This window comes from Ruditapes philippinarum, unplaced genomic scaffold (assembly GCF_026571515.1).
Source record: "Ruditapes philippinarum isolate M1 unplaced genomic scaffold, ASM2657151v2 ctg615_1_1_1_1, whole genome shotgun sequence".
In the NCBI taxonomy this organism is placed as follows: domain Eukaryota; kingdom Metazoa; phylum Mollusca; class Bivalvia; order Venerida; family Veneridae; genus Ruditapes; species Ruditapes philippinarum.
The window spans coordinates 255,808-276,370 of record NW_026853829.1 but is presented as its reverse complement, the minus strand read 5'-3'; the positions used below and the strand labels follow the sequence as shown (position 1 = coordinate 276,370).

General features: G+C 34.5%; 1 protein-coding gene across 1 annotated transcript; it reads left to right on the top strand.

Moving 5' to 3' along the window:
• Positions 1-15,016: 15,016 nt before the first annotated feature.
• LOC132738091 (uncharacterized) lies at positions 15,017-16,236 on the top strand. Its single transcript, XM_060725520.1, has 2 exons — positions 15,017-15,522; positions 15,746-16,236. The coding sequence occupies exons 1-2, from the start codon at positions 15,114-15,116 to the stop codon at positions 16,195-16,197; spliced, it is 861 nt and encodes a 286-aa protein (XP_060581503.1). The 5' UTR covers positions 15,017-15,113; the 3' UTR covers positions 16,198-16,236.
• The last annotated feature ends 4,327 nt before the right edge of the window (positions 16,237-20,563 follow it).

Below are 20,563 nucleotides of genomic sequence, written 5' to 3'. Positions count from 1 at the left end.
ACTTGGCATAAAACGATGATGGCCAATATCCCGACACTAAAACACATAAAAAAATCATTGCCCTGCTAGTTGAACACTAAGGAGATGTCATCAGTCATCAATTTATCTTGGACATCGTTAACTTACTAAGCAATGCTTGTTTCATATTTATTTATTATTATTTTTTATTTATTTATTAATAAGTTGTATACTCGGCCTTACTTTTGTCATAGTCTATTTAAAAAAGCACAATGTTTGTTCACTTTCAAAAAAGGAAAAATGGGTAAAGACGTGCGTCAGCTTTGAAAGGATTTTTGTTCATTTTCGGAACCCATATCTCATTCAAAGAATGTTAGTAAAATCAGTATGAATGCATGTCTGCCGATACCAACACGTCTATTTTAAATCATTTTAAAATTCTTTAGCTGAATTATTCCTGAAGTAAACGTCTGTGATTCAACGTGTAATCCTTCCCCCGTTTAAACAATCAACTTTATTACAATATATTAGGAGGATTCTTGCCAAATGTTTTTACTATGTCGCCATGAATATCCGTGGTTGTCGTTCATAAATATTATTGGTGAACATATGTGTACATATGTTTCCAATTTACTTATTGTCACTTATATATTTACGGATTATACATAGAGGATATTGAATGAGCATATTATGCGAGTCTCTGGCGAGAATTATATTCTTTTATTCATCGTGTTCAAAAAATAGTTATAATCTACACATATAAAATATTTAATTGATCACATCATCCAAAATAGGAACGGTTTTCCTTTTGCGCCCCTATAGTGTAATGCTGCCACTAGTACGCGTGTCAATCTCTACGCAGTGATCTCCCCTTTATTAATCTGACAGGCGATCTACTTCATCTACAGACATTTGATATAAGTAGTGTCCTTGTTTTCTTTGATTTTTTACTTATAGTTATTTGTGGTAGTCTTGAGTTATTATTGTCGAAGTACTAAATGATATGCTTTTGTAATGAACGATGTGTAGGTTCTTCTTTTGTTATTTCAGATTTTTGTATTTAAAAATTTAACATAATGAAAGATTGGATTAATATTATCGAGACAGTGCCTGCAAACCAAGAATCAAGAAGAATAGATTCCAATGAGTAATTACAAACCAAAGACAATATTGTAACAAAAGCACGCGAATTTTTCCAACCATGTTTTAAAATATTTTTGGTCGCACAGTAATCAGTTTTCTTGGGTGAAACGAGCTTAATAAATAAATAATTCGCACTACATTTGTACATTTTTGTTTACAACTGTACGTTTGCCATTTTGTCGAACCGTCTCACGTGCTCAAACTGTCATGTGATATGCTTGATATACTGATTAATGGAAGCGCTTTTTAAAATCCTTACTAAAATTGTATGTTTCGGTAAATTTCGCAACTTAAATTATTTATTTTTGCAACTTTACTTTTTTGCGTTGATATATTGGTATTGCTTCCATTAGAAAAATTCCTATCTCTAAACACCAGTACAGAAAAGGCATTCGCAGAAATTGCATCTCGTCAAAACTGTCTTACACAAATAATAGTTATTATATATTTATAATCAAATATAGACGAATAAAGATTTTATTTTCCCGTGAAAAGTGACACAAATACTGTTTAAACTATCATTTCATCTATTTTAGGCTACCATATATGTTTTATATATATAATTACACTACAATAGATTATCCTCGTGTTTGTTTATTGATCAGACAAAAGTTTAATGTTTAAATATGGTGTTGTTAGGGAATGACAAAAGAGAACTAAGTTGTCACTTTATATATTTTAGATATAGGAAGTTTTATTTTCATCCAAGAAAAGAACCTTGTTTGATTGTCGGCATTAAAAATATTGTGTAAACATACGAGCATTCGTTAACACTTTACTTTCTAAGTCCTGAATTAAGGTGATTAGTGTCACTTTGCAAATCTCATTTAAGGGTAATTATAAAGTATATTATTATTTTTATATTATTTTTCTGACTGAAGAAGTGCATATTTGTTCAGATATTAATGAATGCTTGAATGGCATTTGTTATTGCATATACAATGTACTAAACTGCTCTCAAATCGAATCTGCAGTTGATAGCGTTTTATTTTTTTTTTGCCCTTTCTCTCAAATGATCTTTTTTTACTAGAATTTTATGATTACGTATACTGAAACAAAAAAAAAACATTCTCCAAGTTTGAATGTAGATATGTTAGTACAGTTTTTCAATCCTTTTGAAACTCGATTTTTACGTTGAATAAACATATCGGGCTTTTATACGGGGATTAGCTGACCGATTTTGCAAACAAAACTAGTTTTACAAGCTACTACATGTATACTTAACCAAAAAAGAAACTTTCGCAAAGTATGTGCCAGATGTTCATGGGTACCACTTAGATGTACACACTTATATACATTCAAACTTGGAGAAAGTTTCTTTTTTGTTTCAGTATATATAAGTGTGTACATCTAAGTGGTACCCTTGAACAACTGGCACATACTTTGCGAAAGTTTCTATATAAGTATAATCAACAAGCAGTTGTCGTGTTCTTTATTTCACTGTTTTTTTAAATATATTTTAATATTGATTATTTGGGATCATTGATTCTATTGTTATAATGCAGAGGATTGGGTAAAACTTCAGCTGGGGATTAGGGGATTAATACACATTGATCATTCATTGTTTCTCAAAAATAGGCTCAACTAGACCGAGTCTGCACTGTTTCTCAGTCAAACATTTTTTTTCTCAGACATGAATTTAATATTGAGCCTTTATTAAAAAAAACATGTATGGTGCTAAGAAATTACAATGATGTTTTAGGCGACACCAAATTGATTTCTTTCATGTTGCAGCGTACCTGTTTTGTAGAAACTGAAACAACCCTTTAACAGAAAAGTACATCCGGATACCATCTCGAACGCAACCGTCATTGATCAACGAAACCACGGACAGAATGGGTTGCCGTCCATTATTTGGACGTGACCCTTCAATTTGTGTGTGTGCGTGTGTTTCTTTATTTTTAATTTACCTTTTTTCTTTATTGTTTGTTTTAATGGAGATCGATGAATCAAATCAGGGTCAGGTCACCCCTAGTAATATCTACTTTATACAAATTCGGCAAGTGTAAACTTGACGAAATTTTATGACCCTATCTGATAAAAAAATACTGAATCACCATGTTTATGTTTAAAAAATTCAGTGTTTATTTAAGTGAAATATAATACATCCCCATCTTATTGATAAAAAATGTTCACATTTTTTAGCTCGAAGGAATTTGAAGAAATCCAAACGACAGCAGTCAGTGTCAAGCGGTTAAAAGTTAACGACCTTAATGACTCGGCCACGGACGTCCCACAATTTTAATTGGATGAGGTCTAACCTCCATGGATAATGAACCCGTCATTTTATCAGATAAATTTAAAAAAAACAAATATCGAGCAATAAAGAATCCCTAAAGAACGCCCAAAACGGCAAAATTTAAAATGTCGCAGGTTTGGTTTGATTGAGCCTGTTCATAAACGGTACTCGGAAGTGTAAAATATGATAAACAAGATCGACAAGGAAAGGCGGCATTCAATGAACGCAGTGTAAGCTAAAGTCGACGCCCCCTATCACTAGCTTAAGCAAAATTCAACATTTTACATGAAATATTTAGAAACACGCGCAGATGGACTGATACACTTAAAGTTTTATTCCTAGTTAAGCTTTTGAGAGTTTTGACTTGCACAACAATCATATGTCTAGTATACAATCAGATAATTTTTCCTTTACTTGATTAGCGGTGTAAACATGACCCAATTTTTCTTAAAGTTGTGGCTCATCATTATAGAAAATAATTTCCAATGTTGCTGGGTCATGTGGGGGTTGCGTTCATTGAACGCCGCCTTTCCTTGTTGATCTTGTTTATCATATTTTAACAGGATTTTAGAAAATGTATGACATTTTGTCGACTGAAAGTAGAGTACACGAAGGACCCCTTTTGTTGGAGAGAAAAATTAGTGCTATATTTTATTCACATTTGCAGAAGAAAAGCGCATTTTTTTGTTGAAGCCACTGTAGAATAGAGAAAATAAGAATCCCTAAAGAAAGTCCAACACAACATAATTGAAAATGTTGCAGGCTCGGTTTGATTGAGCCTGTTCATGGACGGTACTGTAAAGTGCAAACTACCGTCCACGCCCCCTAGCACCGGCTTAAGCAGAATTCAACATTTAAACATGAGATGGTAAAATTTTGAATTTAGAAACATCCGCAGATGTGTTCATACGGCGGTTATCATGGAACCTTCAACGTGACACTTCCGTGCCATTCCATGAAAAGCGGCGTATGGTCCCCATGTAATAGAAAGCGTGTGCCCTAAACGAGAAAACAATGGGCGGAACTAAATAAAATGGAATTTTGAAAGGTTATGAAGCCTGCATATCAGATAAGATGTCAAAAGACAAAGTTAAAAAGCAGGCAACATATCCTAAGGGTGATTGAACATTATTCAAGTAAGAATATTGGAACCACCAAACTAGAAAATGCCGAAAAGTTAAAACTAAAAATACCACAAGCACAACAATAATGTCGTGCTGAACGATCTTTAAGGATCGGAAATATAACATCTCTGATTGAATGTACGGGGCGACTTTTTACAGCCTCCACACGGCACAAACAAACCTTGTAACCTCTGATCCCCTTTCAAAATTCCATTTTATTTAGTTCCGCCCATTGTTTTCTCGTTTAGGGCACACGCTTTTTATTACTTGGGGACCATACGCCGCTTTTCATGGAATGGCACGGACGTGTCACATTGAAGGTTCCATGATAACCGCCGTATGAACACATCTGCGGATGTTTCTAAATTCAAAATTTTACTATTTCACGTTTAAATGTTTAATTCTGCTTAAGCCGGTGCTAGGGGGCGTGGACGGTAACTTGCACTTTCCAGTACCGTCCATGAACAGGCTCAATCAAACCGAGCCTGCAACATTTTCAATTTTGCCGTGTTGAGCTTTCTTTAGGGACTCTGTATTTATCTATTTTGTGTATACATATGCGTCTGCTTAGCTGGTGTATTAAATTTATTCTAGTATCCTGTATGTATTGGACATCCAATCAGATCGCGTGTACAACGCAGGTATCAGACTCCAAAATTACTACAAGTCAAAAACTACCGTGAAACAGAAAAACATCGATATAATATTGATATTCGTTTGACTTAGGTAAGCTGTAGAATTCTAGTTCTTTTTATTGATGTTCATAAATGATGCAGCGAAATGCCACCAGAATGCGCATGTAGAAGGAAGTGTATTTTCATACCGTAAAAATGAAACAAAAAGATGATAATTATTTGGTGATAGGAAATTTGAATGAATTGAAGTAAGTTTTGTTTTTTACTTCTTTTGAAATTTAAGTTATGTATCAATTTCAGCTTTGCTTTTCTCTACACAGCACTGACAATGTCGGAATTGTCAGCAAAAAATAAATATGAGGTACCACATGGGGAAAATCTTTAAAAATAGTCTCGTCATTGAAAAGTATGAGATTATATTATGATAATTTTCACTGTGAAATTATCAGATATTATTTTACGGATAAATCAGTAATCCACTCAAAAGCATAAAATAAAATAAGATTGGTCTAATTGAATTTGATCATGCGCACATACAAGAGTTTACAAGACCAAAACAATAAATCAAAATAAAATTATTGTTGATGTCTTATTGAATCACCCTTAGGATATGTTGCCTGCTTTTTAAATTTGTCTTTTGACGTCGTATCTGTGATACGCAGGCTTCATAACCTCAGATCCCCTTTCAAAATTCCATTTTATTTAGTTCCGCCCATTGTTTTCTCGTTTAGGGCACACGCATTTTTTTACTTGGGGACCATATGCCGCTTTTCATGGAATGGCACTAACGTGTCACATTGAAGGTTCCATGATAACCGCCATATGAACACATCTGCGGATGTTTCAAAATTCTCAATTTTACCAGTTCATGTTAAATGTTGAATTCTGCTTAAGCCGGTGCTAGGGGGCGTGGACGGTAACTTGCACTTTCCAGTACCGCCCATGAACAGGCTCAATCAAACCGAGCCTGCAACATTTTCAATTTTGCCGTGTTGGGCTTTCTTTAGGGATTCTGTATTTATCTATTTTATCTGTGATACGCAGGCTTCATAACCTCTGATCCCCTTTCAAAATTCCATTTTATTTAGTTCCGCCCATTGTTTACTCGTTTAGGGCACACGCTTTTTATTACTTGGGGACCATACGCCGCTTTTCATGGTATGGCACGGAAGTGTCACATTGAAGGTTCCATGATAACCGCCGTATGAACACATCTGCGGATGTTTCTAAATTCTAAATTTTACTATTACATGTTTAAATGTTGAATTCTGCTTAAGCCGGTGCTAGGGGGCGTGGACGGTAGTTTGCACTTTCCAGTACCGTCCATGAACAGGCTCAATCAAACCGAGCCTGCAACATTTTCAACTTTGCCGTGTTGGGCTTTCTTTAGGGATTCTGTATTTATCTATTTTATAGTTGTTACAAATTTGAAGATATAACAAACAAATTCTGGCAACAAAAATGCCTAAAAAGGCAAAATACATCATGAAGTAAGAGATGAAAACATCTGCGGACGTTTCTTAATTCAAAATTTCACCATTTTCGTGTTAAATGTTGAATTCTGCTTAATCCGGTGGTAGGGGGCGTGGACGGTAACTTGCACTTTCCAGTACCGTCCATGAACAGGCTCAATCAAACCGAGCCTGCAACATTTTCAATTTAGTTGTGTTGAACATTCTTTAGGGATTCTGGTTTTCTCTATTTTAGTAGTACAGCCATAGCCCTGATCCTCTGAAGCTCTAACCATCGAGAACAAAACTGCAACTGCTCATTCTCAATCATGAACTAATTTGAACCAGTAATGTTTGAAGATATATTACTATACGATATACGACCATTCACGACTCAATTACGATCATTACGATCTCGTTGGGTGGAAATTTGGAAACGATCGGGCAGAGGACCAGTGAGTCTAGTTGAGATCGTGTATAGGCGTGGTTGATAGAAGAGGACAAGTCTGGATGTGGTCGGATTGTACAAGTTGTAAAAAATTGTGTAGGGTCGGCTTGAGGTCGTGTAGGACTCTAGAATGTGCATTTAATCGAGTTTGGTGGGCTTCATCTGGAAAATAATGTGACAACGGGACAATCCGACATATATAAAATAATTATATAGTAAACGGGTGTTGAATAGTAATTGTGTTCATTGCCTTAACTTTTGTTGAATTCTTACCCTAACCTGTATTTACTAAGTATCTTTGCAATTCACGAAGCAAGCATAAGTCTTTCTGTTTCATTATGCGACGACAATTTTTTATTTGGATTTCCAAAGTAAGTAAGTACGTTTCCAAGTAAGAGGAGTTTTCTAAGTTTATCTGTTTCTTATTTAAGTCTGCTTTTTCCAACATTTGTTTGTTTTAGCTCACCTGAGCATGCTCAGGGTGAGCTTTTAGGATCGATGAGTGTCCGTCGTCCGTCGTCCGTTCACATTTTGTTGTTAACACTCTAGCGGTCGCATTTCTGCCTCAATCATCATTAAACTTGGTCAGGATGCTTATCTAGTTGATAGCTCGGATGAGTTCGAACATGGGTCATCTCGGATGAAAAACTAGGTCACAAGAGCTAAAAATAGAAAACCCTTGTTAACACTCTAGAGGTCACATTTTTGCCTCAATCATCATCAAACTTGGTCAGGATGTTTGTCTAGGTGATAGCTCGGATGGGTTCGAACATGGGTCATCTCGGATGAAAAAGTAGGTCACAAGAGCTAAAAATAGAAAAACCTTGTTAACACTCTAGAGGTCACAATTTTGCCTCAATCATCATCAAACTTAGTCAGGATGTTTGTCTAGGTGATAGCTTGGATGAGTTCGAACATGGGTCATCTCGGATGAAAAACTAGGTCACAAGAGCTAAAAATAGAAAAACCTTGTTAACACTCTAGCGGTCACATTATTGCATCAATCATCATCAAACTTTGTCAGGAAGCTTGTCTAGGTGATAGCTCGGATGAGTTCGAACATGGGTCATCTCGGATGAAAAACTAGGTCACTGGAGCTAAAAATAGAAAAACCTTGTTAACATTCCAGCGGTCACATTTTTGCCTCAATCATCATCAAACTTGGTCAGGATGCTTATCTAGTTGATAGCTCGAATGAGTTCGAACATGGGTCATCTCGGATGAAAAAGTAGGTCACAAGAGCTAAAAATAGAAAAACCTTGTTAACACTCTAGAGGTCACAATTTTGCCTCAATCATCATCAAACTTAGTCAGGATGTTTGTCTAGGTGATAGCTTGGATGAGTTCGAACATGGGTCATCTCGGATGAAAAACTAGGTCACAAGAGCTAAAAATAGAAAAACCTTGTTAACACTCTAGCGGTCACATTTTTGCATCAATCATCATCAAACTTTGTCAGGATGCTTGTCTAGGTGATAGCTCGGATGAGTTCGAACATGGGTCATCTCGGATGAAAAAGTAGGTCACTGGAGCTAATAATAGAAAAACCTTGTTAACACTCTAGCGGTCACATTTTTGCATCAATCATCATCAAACTTGGTCAAGATGCTTGTCTAGGTGATAGCTTGGATGAGTTTGAACATGCGTAATCCTGGATGAAAAACTAGGTCACCGGAGCTAAAAATAGAAAAACCTTGTTAACACTCTTGTGGTCACATTTTTGCCTCAATTATCATCAAACTTGGTCAGGATGCTTGTCTAGGTGATAGCTCGGATGAGTTCGAACATGGGTCATCTCGGATGAAAAGTAGGTCACCGGAGCTAAAAATAGAAAAACTTTGTTAACACTCTAGCGGTCACATTTTTGCCTCAATCATCATCAAACTTGGTCAGGATGCTTGTCTAGGTGATAGCTTGCATGAGTTCGAACATGGATCATTTCAGATGAAAAACTAGGTCACCGGAGCTAAAAATAGAAAAACATTGTTAACACTCCAGCGGTCACATTTTTGCCTCAATCATCATCAAACTTGGTCAGGATGTTTGTCTAGGTGATAGCTTGAATGAGTTCGAACATTGGTCATCTCGGATGAAAAACTAGGTCACAGGAGCTAAAAATAGAAAAATATTGTTAACACTCTAGTGGCTACTGTTTTGATCCAAATATCCTGTAAATTGGTCTGAAAGTTGGTTTTGATGATTTCTAAGTCAAGTTCGAACATGGGTCATCTTGGATGAAAACTAGGGCACACCGCCCAAATATGGAAAAACCTTGTTAAAATTCTAGTGGTCACATTTTCGACTCAATTATCATCAAACTTGGTCAGGATGCTTGTCTATGTAATTGCTCGGATGAGTTCGAAATCGCATGTGAAACTAGGTCACCGGAGCAAAGAATAGAAAAATCTTGTTAACACTCTAGTTGCTACTGTTTTGATCCAAATATCCTGGAAATTGGTCTGAAAGTTCGTTTTGATGATTTCTAGGTCAAGTTTGAATATGGGTCACCTGGGTAAAAAACTAGGTCACACTGCTCAAATATGGTTAATCCTTGTTAACACTGTAGTGGTCACATTTTTGACTCACCTGTCATGAGACTTGGTCAGAATGCTTGTCTAGGTAATTGTTTGGATGAGTTTGATGGGTCAGGTGAGCGATCTAGGGCCATCATGGCCCTCTTGTTTACTGTTTGAGAGCTCAGTCTTTGCTTGTCAATTTAAGGCGTTTCTTTGATTTTTTATTATTATGAGTCGGTTGGGTGACTACAAGTACCATTATCAGTGGCTTCTTGGTGTTGTTCAATTATTTTGCTTTCTTTATATTTTCTATTAGATCTTGCAGAAACTGTTTCAGAATTTAAGAGCGCATGATCGCCTTCACTGGCGCTTGACACTTTATTTTCAGAAGATTTTTCGAACATGCAACGCTAGTGAGCATTATTATGGTTTACTGTTTTGTATATTTCTATATCGTTGCAGTATTCTTTGGTTTCATTTCAGTTTTGTTCTAAATGTACACACTACAACTAAAGATCTTTGAATTCTCGTGTTCTCTTGGCTAACGCTTTGCTTATGCTATGCGTTTCCTGGGTCAATTTCTCCTACAATGTATTTGGAAATATCACGTTTTCTAATAAAGGTGTTGGTATACTACTATATGTTTCATAACAACTTGTTTCCATTGCTTTATCATGAATTTCCCGTCCTACTTCAGCTTGGCGTTGCCCCTTAATACGATGGTTACTTACATATTCTTTAGTTTTCTCTCGTCTTTTCGTTTTTTCTGTTCTGCTAAATTGATTCACGGGGGGGAATCACGTGACTTTGTATAGTAATACCCACGAGAAAATGGCGACTGCTGAGCCCCGGTAAGTACCTTATTATGTTAAATTAAGGTGACAAACGTTTCTTAAATCAAAACAAAACCTGGTATATCATATGCGCGTTAATTTTCTTCAAATGACAATACAAAGTGCATTATCTTACGTTTTGTGGTTTTTGGAACATTGTTTGAATTGTGTGAAAATTGCACATTCAGCGATAGTAATTCGCACGAAGCGATATAATTTGGTACCAAAATAAAGGAAAATAAGCATTCTTTTTGCATTTAAGACACAAAATCAATTATTTTATAGACATCTGTTCTTGTAGAATTCCATATAAAATTTTGTTCGAAGGTCTGTAGCCTACAAATGTTCTTTGCAAGTGTATAGTAAGTAAAACGAACAATTTCTGGATAGTAAGTTACACGAAAACAAAATAGTAAGTTTCACGCACAGTTTCCAATAGCTTACTAAAATGTGACGAAACTATTTTATAATTATTTGGTTTCAAATTTGCAAGTGTGTTCCGTCTACGGTGACAGAGAAACAAAATATCGAGAGAGTATTTAATAATAATTTATATTATTTCATAAAACATGGCACTTAACTTAAAAAAAAAACTAAATGAGACATTGACATTGGTACTCAACAATGTACGTTACACTTGGCCCTTTTTCACGTTTGACTGAACCCACATCCGTTATCTTTAGAACTAGCTATATAAAGAAATAACTGTACAGAAGGAAATATTACAACACCATCATTTGCTTTTCAGTATCTGCATTTTTGACCAAAAACGCAAAGGAGAAGAACTCCGCCATATCACATTGATATTTAATGCCATCATAGAACTGGTATACCAAGTTTTTATTAAATTTATTCTTTTATACACTGGCAGATTTTATAAATAAACCCAAGAAGTTTTGTTAAACCATACGCTTATTTTCTTACCATGTGCAAATGTGTTGCGTCGTAAACTCTTACTTTTTGTTTGTGATAGAGTTAGTAAATAAGATATTCAGGGCGTCCATGGCCGAGTGTTTAATGTCCCTGATTTTAATACACATGCTTCTCACCGCTATGGATTCTAGTCCGACCAGAGTCCTTGAATTATTTCATCAAACTAGCTAACAAAACGTCGGTGCTTTAACTCGGGTGTCCCGACATTGACGGTGTGATTTGAAACCCAGCATCTAAGATTGTTTTATGTAAATATTATTTTTCACTCCATTTGCCTTCACTTTAAAAAGTGTAAATATCTTTGACCGTTTAATTTCAAATATTCGTTTTTCTTTAAAGGTCAATTATGCCTCTTAAATGCTATCATTTTTATTTTTTAAAAAAAACCTGTTTATTTTTTGGTATCTTGTTACAGTTTCCGAAAACATACTCATTTGCTAGATACTCAAACTACCTTTTGCATCTTTGGTTCTGTTGGAAAATGGTATATCTTTAGTGAATAAGTATTTCGTATGGAAGTCAAAATACTACTTTGTTTACATTTTGCTACCTTAACGACACATCACTGAATAATCAGCGCTACCTTTTTCAGGTGTAATAAAAATTTTATCATGCGTTTTATCCATTATTTAAACATTATGAAACACATGTTTGACATTTCTAAAGAATCAAAACAATATGGATTTCTGAGGCACAATGTGCCTTAATCATAACTTGTATCACTGTATCATTGTTGTTTTTTGTTGTTTCTTCTTTCTAATTACAGTAAAATGAGGACCAAGTCACACCTGAAACTGCAGAGGTCAAAGAACTACTATCGCAACAGAAAAATAACACTGAGCCGTGTAATATCAAATCTCATCAAAAGTTCATTTGATATAGTATGATTACAACCAATTAAGCATTCGTTCTATAGACAAAAAGTGAAACATTTGATCTTGAATAATTGAAATAAGTATTTTCTATCTCTTTACATATGGACTTTAACTTTCTTTTAATGCATATGTATGCTAATGGAAACTGTGCGTGAAACTTACTATTTTGTTTTCGTGCGACTTACTATCCAGAAATTGTTCGTTTGACTTACTATACACTTGCAAAGAACATTTGTAGGCTACAGACCTTCGAAAATATATTTTATATGGACTACGATAACAGATGTCAATAAAATGATTGATTTTGTGTCTTAAGTGCAGAAAGTAAGCTTATTTTCTTTTATTTTGGTACCAAATTATATCGCTTCGTGCGAATTACTATCGCTGAATGTGCAATTTTCACACAATTCAAACAATGTTCTCAAAAACCACAAAACGTAGGATAATGCACTTTGTATTGTCATTTGAAGAAAATTAACGCGCATATGATATACTAGGTTTTGTTTTGATTTAAGAAACGTTTGCCACCTTAATTTAACATAATAAGGTACTTACCGGGGCTCAGCAGTCGCCATTTTCTCGTGGGTATTACTATACAAAGTCACGTGATTCCCCCCCCCCCGTGTGATTAAAAGGAATTTAAATTTCTTGATTTCCTTTGCTTTTGTCTTTTTAAAGTAAGGGTCATATTTTTCAGGGTTTTGTTGTAGACGTTTACAATATTCTCTCATTTGTTCCGTCTCTGTTCTTTTGTCATTTTGTATCTGTAAAAGTAACATAATATCTCGATGAAAAAAGAGCTGTCACGCAAAAGTGACGAATTGCCCAAAAAGCATTACAGAAAGGTATTATGAAGAGAACAGAATGTAAGTAACTAATTGTTTAATAATGTTCTTGTGAAATAAATAGCTATTTGTAGCAAACTTACCACCTTGGGACATGATTTTTGGACGCGACACATCATCTTGATGTGGTAGACATATATGCCAAGTTATTTTAGAATCCTTCAATGCTACAGTTTGAAAAATAATGTGTACCTTCAAACTCTTCTTATGAGCATTAAAACCTCCAAACTTTTATAGTGGCCTTGACCTTGAAGGTAGGACCTTGGGCCTTACCCATAACACGTAATATTGATGTGGTAAACAAGTTATTTAAAACTCTTCAATGCATAAAAAAGTTACAGTCCAGTCACAAATGTGTGTACCTTTAAAATATACGTGAGAATATAAAACCTTTAACATGTAAGTGTGACCTTGACCTTTGACTAACTGACATGAATTTTAAATGAAACACATCACCATGATGTGTTTGACTTTTGTGCCAAGTAATTTTAAAATCCTTCAATGCATGAAAAAGCTACAGTTTGGAAACAAATATTACCTTTTCAACCTCTTAGTGTGACCTTGACCTTTTAGGTAGTGATATGGGCCTTAGCCGCGACAAATTGGATGTGGTAGACACTTGTACCAAGCTATTTAAAAATCCGTCAATAAACGATTGTTGTGTAAGTGGGGACGCACGGACGGATATACGGACACGAGCCTTAGCCGCGACACATCGCCTTGATGTGGAAAACATTTTTGCCAAGCTATTTTAAAACCATTCAATGCATGACGAAGTTACAGTCCGGACATGACTGTGTATCATCAAACTCTTTCGAGAGAATGAGTTTCTTCAAACTATAAGCGTGACCTCGACCTTGGAGATAGGAACATGGGTTTTGCACGCGACATGTCGTCTCAATGTGGTAGACATTTATGCTAAGTTATTTTAAAATATTTCGATGCATGACAGTCCGGACACGAATGTTTGTACCTATAATCTCTTATTGTGATAACGTGAAACTTCAAAAAGTTAGTATGACCTTGAATTTTTGGAAGAGACGTGTTTTAGGCGCGACACAACGACTTCATGATGTAGACATTTATACCAAGTTAGTTAAAAAAATTTCGATGCATGGCAAGGTTACAGTCCGAACACGATTATGTGAACCTATTAACTTTAATTGTGATAATGTGAAACTTCAAAATGTTAGTGTGACCTTGACCTTTGAGGTAGGGACGTGATTTTGTAAACGCGTCACATCGTCTTGATGTGGTAGATATTCATACCAAGCTATTTCAAAATCCCTCAATGTATCACAAAGTTACAAAACGGACACGAAAGAAGATGGGACGCACAGACAGACAGATTAAAATATATCGCCATGCGTCATGTAAATGTATACTATCCAAGCCACGCACCGACTGCCTTTGTTTCCTTCAACTTAATAGTCATATCAAACCCGTAAGCCATTATGGCCCTTCAGGCCTTTGATTTCGTGACAATTGACGACATACTGCCAATACATATTTTTTCTTCTCTCAGGTTGGTGATCCAAGACCATAATGGCCTTTTGTTACTATATCATTACGTTGATATTCATGTATGTATCTAATGTAAACATAAGCAGAAGACGAAATAAATTTTAAAAAATACATGGTTCGTCCAGTCAAAGTCATTTCGTCATTTTCGAAATGAAGACAACCTGGTGCTCCACATCCATGGAATTTGAACTTATTGTTGGTGTTTAGACGTGTCGTTTTGAATCTAATGCATAGGTAGGGAACATTTGAGCCTAAAGCCTTTCAATATTCACTTCTATTTCGACGTTATATTAAGCTTTTATAATATCCAACAATATACAGGGCCGTTACACAAAACAGTTTCTGACTTTCATTAATCGTGTCCCTTTATATATGTATATGTACTTTTGTTCTGTAAATTAACATACGATACAATCTACATGTATTCACTTCTTATCTGAAATAGAAATAGATCAAAAACTATGACTATTCTTAAATTAAGATCATTTTACATAGTAGATAAAAATTGTTCAATAACTTCACTATCATAACTTGTGCTGGTTTATATATGAAATAACTGTCTAAAATTAATTTTGACATAGGTATCAACATGGCGCTCCTTCGGTTCTTATTATTTGCTGCATTATTTGCATTTTTGGAAGCTGAAAATACAATATCTTCGTCCGTTAATGCAGACTTTGACTCGACATTAAATGAGCCCAATGTCCACGATCTCCTAAAACGTATAGTTGATCTTGAGGAATACACCAAAAAACAAGCCGGTTTGCTAGAAGAACTCAAACGAGATCATAGACAAGAAATGATAGACCTGAAGGAAGAGCTTTTAAATCAAAAGGATGAAAATGAAGCTTGGCGCGAGAAAAGTATTCAAAATGGTCGCCTGATTTCTCAACTGACGAGGCGAATAAAGATGTGCACTTGGAACTCCAGGCGTAAACATAGAGATGGAAAACCTGTATCGGCAGAGAATGGGGTTCAAAAATCGTCAAAAATGTCGGGTATTTTGGCTTTATACATTTATATCTTTTTATCTTCTATGACTGTATTCGGCATGTATTAATATATTTATTTAGTTTTAATAATGTTTTCGATACCGCTTGATTATTACATTCCTACTTTTTCACTGTCTTTATACTTATTTCATATTATAAAATTCACCAGTTATTTAAATGTGTCACTAATGAAGCGGACGTTGACATTAATCATATTCTTTTTCAATAGATAGAATCCGCAGCATAGCAAATGAAGCGGCTGTTGCATTTACTGCTGGTCTTTCAAAAACAGCACAACATGTTGGTGCTCACCAGAACGTAGTATTCGACCACGTAGAAACTAATATCGGAAATGGCTACAATCCTCATCATGGTGTTTTTACTGCCCCAGTGTCAGGTCTCTATGTGTTCTTTACGTCCGTGCTGGCTGATCACAATAGAGAAGTTTGGTGCAACCTGGTCGTTAATAATGTAGTCAAGACATCCGTGTACGCTCGCGGTACAGACGGAAGACATGACCAAGGAAGTCAAATGATTGTTACACAACTTCAACAAGGAGATGATGTTGCCATTCAGAATTATGAAGTTGATGACGCAATATATGGTAGCACCTTTTTTTATTCAACGTTTAGCGGATTTCTCCTTCTTCAGAACGATGATGTCAATACCATTGTTGGCTAATTGTTTTGCCGCGTAGATGCCAATGAAATAGTAAAATTACACATTTGTCATATTTTAAAGTGTTACAAAATATTGATGTTTAATTATTTTTCAATATTTATACTATCCTTCTTATTGTTATTTTGAATGTTTTGAAAGAAGTAGTTATCAGTTCTTAACACCTTTGTCTTTGCTTGCTTTTCATATAAGAATATTATTTGTTCACTAACAAATGAATATAATTGTATATCAATTATCGAAGCTTTGATGGGTTGTTTTTTATTCCCTGTCTTAAATGGTGTGAAAAATACCTGTCAAATGAAAAATTAAAACACTGTTAAAGTACTGATAATACAGCAGTCCATAAAAATATCTTGAATATCAGATAAAAAGTTGAAGTTTGAAGTTCATTTAAGAATAATCATAGAATACACTATTTTACAGTAGCAATACATATTAAGTAAGAAAAATGAATTACACAGTTAACCTAAGATAACATAACCATTCATGATAAAAAACGGAACATACTATAGAAAGTGCTAATAGTGCTATAGATACGCCTTTTAAACAAAATATTTCATTTGCCTTTTAAATGGAAAATATTAACTTTCAAAAAAATATCTGTTCATACATATACGAGGGGTTATCCAAAAATTCGTGGACTTTCTTTGTTGCGTAAAATATATTTGAGATATTAATTTGAAATTCTTACACTGTTTAGAAGAATTAATAAGAAATAAACACAGAAAAATTCATGAGAGTAGCTTCTTACATTACAACAATATTTAACTTTACATAAACACATGTCGGCGACAGCGGCGCACTCCAAAAAGTTATTGACGTCAACGTCATGATATCAACGTACAACTTGTGCTTCAACGTTACGCAGTCAATGACGGTTACTGCTTCTCAAAGTAATGTCCATCACTAAATTTTTTATGCCACTTTAACACTAATGATCGTGAAATTTTCTTTTCTCTGTTCGTCTGCTGATTTTTATTAAATGTTTTTGTAGGTGTCATTTCCAAATTACAACAAAAATTTATGATTGTTTATGATCGTGCGATTTTCTAATTACCGCGTGTCCGTCATTTTCCCGTTGTAAACAATAAAGGCGTCTGGCGTTTCTAGCGATATCAACAAAAATAAACGGAAATGACGTCCATTATTTTAAAGAATTACTTAAATGACATCATAGAAGAAAAGTGCGATGTTCAGCGGGTTTTCTACGTTATTTTTTGTTTTTTTAGCAAGAAATATACGATGACTTACTGTGCTTTTCTACCGTGCGCCGGGTGCTGTGTATGTGCTTATTTAAAAGCAATATAAAATCATTATTTATTGACACAATTAACTGTTCCTTTCAAAATGTATTGATAATATTCTACAATGTATGCTGATAAATTTTCATTATAATACACGTCGACGTTCAAAAGATATTTAAAAAGTCCACGAATTTTTGGATAACCCCTCGTACATGTATATACAAGAGGGATTCGTGAAGTTTATTGGCGACGCCGGTGAGCGGCGTCGTCTTATATGGAATGCTTTTTATTTTTGCCTATGGAAGGAGCTGTTATTATTAGCAGTTAATTTCATGTTGTGTTAATTATATTTATTTTGATTCGTAAAAATCAAGTAAACAAATATGTTGTTATATTTGTATTTAATAACTTTATATAAAAAGCATGTGCATTGTGATATAATTTTCACGAAATTGCAGGCTCTGATTAACAGCTTGTCCCTTTGTTTTATTGACAATACTAAAACCCGGATTTCGAATATCGTTGTGGTCTACATTGATGCTCATTCATTTATATATTTTTAAAACTTTCCTACAAGAAGAAAGTTCACCTGCAAATGAGTATTAGGATAGGTAATGGACTGTTGTAAACGATTATCCTATTGATTTTATCCATATTACGTTTATCTGTTGATCAGAATGGTTGTTTTTACAAAGTGTACCAGTATCCGGATGTTGACAGCTATCCGATTTTCTGCAATTACTGCTGTCACATGGCCATCTACTTTTTTATGAATTCTTTACCATTAATTTGCATGGCATAATTAAAATGAGCCTGCAACATTTCTTAATTTTGATGTTTAGGGTGTTCTTTTGGGTTTCATGTTTTCTTTATTTCAAGGGGAAGTAACTCATGTTTACTAAATTATTTGTTCTTTTCCGTCTATCTTAGGTATTACTTACAATTTTTGTTTTATAAAATTTACCAGTTGTAAGGTCATCAAAAGCATAGAGGCCCTGATGAGTGAATATTGATATATATATATACTTTTACTGGCTTTATATACCCAATATATTTCATATTTATTTAATAGAAACTTGGAATTATTAATGTTATGTGCATACATTTATATCTTAGTATATTGGTATGATGAGACTTATAATATTTCTGAATTTAAAGAGTTGCAGTTATGTCATTATTATTAAAGGGATGAGACTTTCATTTAAAGTTATAAATGATAATACATGTATTGATTGAAAATGTCCTGAAACTCGGATCAAGCAATATAATTGATAAAGCCTCAAAAAATCATGTTCTGAATAGTTATTCTAATTTTTTTCTAACATGTGCATAGTTTGAAAAGGACAGCTTCTGACTTATCTATTTGTAATGGAGGGACACCGGTCTCAACCTCCAGGTCTCCTGAGTCAACCCGACAACAGACTTTACATTAGATAGTAGATAATTGTTACTAGTCCTTGAATAAATTTGTACACTAAATTTTATAGTGGTGGATTTGTGCCACATAAAACCAACAAAGTACAAAAAGTAACCGGGCGCCAGATGAAAACATGAAAATAAAATCTACCACAAAGTGGTTCGTTTGTTGCATTTTCATGTTTTCGCCCGGTGTCCTTGATGTAAAATACAAATCAGCCTTCATAACATTTCTTATCATAGATATTGTACATGTATAAGCACAGTTATATTCACTTTCAAATTGACCTGTTATAAATAATGGCACATTCAATAACTGTCTTAGCCCTTTTTAGTAAAAATAAGTATACAATAATAATTATATAAATTGTTATTTTAATTATATAAAGACTATGAGTATGTAAGGTTTTTTTTTCTTATTTATTAATTAAGAATTAATTATCTGTTAATTTGAAAATCTATATATCTGTCACGGTTTAGAACTGTTCACTATTTAGGGGAGAAAATGTGTAAGCGGCCAGATAGCTCAATCGCTACAGCCGCGGTACATTATTCTGTGGGTCACAGGTTTGAGTTCTGGTCAAGCTGAAAGTTTTTCTAATCCTGTTACTGCAAATAACCATTAGTTTAATTTACTATGCTCTGTAAACATCAGAAATTCAAGTACATGAATCAATATAGTGGGGAAAAAGGTTTAGGTTTAGAACTGTTTCATTAATAAAGAGAAAATGTGTAGCCGGCCGGATAGCTCAGTTGGTCTTCTGAAAGTCATGGGTTCGAGTCATGGTCAGGCAGTTTTAGTCAGGGTTTAGAAGTGGTTTTTCAACTGACACATGTTTGATTCATTTAATAGATTGCATTTAATTTGAAATGGACAAAGGCAGTATTGCGTGATACTTTTAAATCTACAAAAAGCATTTGGTACAGTTGATCACACTATACTGCACATGAAGAAGTTCTTTTTTCTTCTTCTTCATGGAACTTCAAGCATCTGCCATATGTAATGACATTCTTGCATGGTTCAAGTCTTATCTCTGATAGCAGCTGGTGAATGTGGCTGGTACTCGTTCTCTCTGAATATCTATGGTGTCCCCCTGATGTTCATTTTAGGTCCTCTTTTATGTCTAATATATGTCAATGACATGTCTGCAACCCTAAGCAATAAGCTTTTATTATATGCACAGGCACAAGTATCAGACCTGGGAAGAAAAAATATTACCAGATTGATAAAAAAAACCTGTGTTCATCTTAAAAGTGTCACAAACCAAAAAAAAAAAAATGTAAATGATGACCCCCTTTAAAAATATACTTAAAGTTAATAGTATATTTTTAAAGGGGGTCATTATTTACATATTTTTTTTGGTTTTTGACACTTTAAAGATGAACACAGATTTTTTATTAATCTGGTCATATTTTTTCTTCCCAGGTGTGATACTTGTGCCTGTGATGATGACTCAGGTATCCTTGTATCTGGTAAAGTAAATCTTAAGATTGGTTTATTGACTATAAATTGTCTTTGCATCTTGGCAAGACAGAGTCTATTCTTTTTGGTTTAAGTTTCAACATAAACTGGGCCAAGCCTCCAGGTCACATGAAATGGTACTGCTATAAAGTACACATCTTTTGTTAAGTATTTAGGTGCAAACCTGGATCAAATTCTTTTGGCGTCGCCCTTTGATGCTTTGCATCAATGCTTTTCTTGTAAA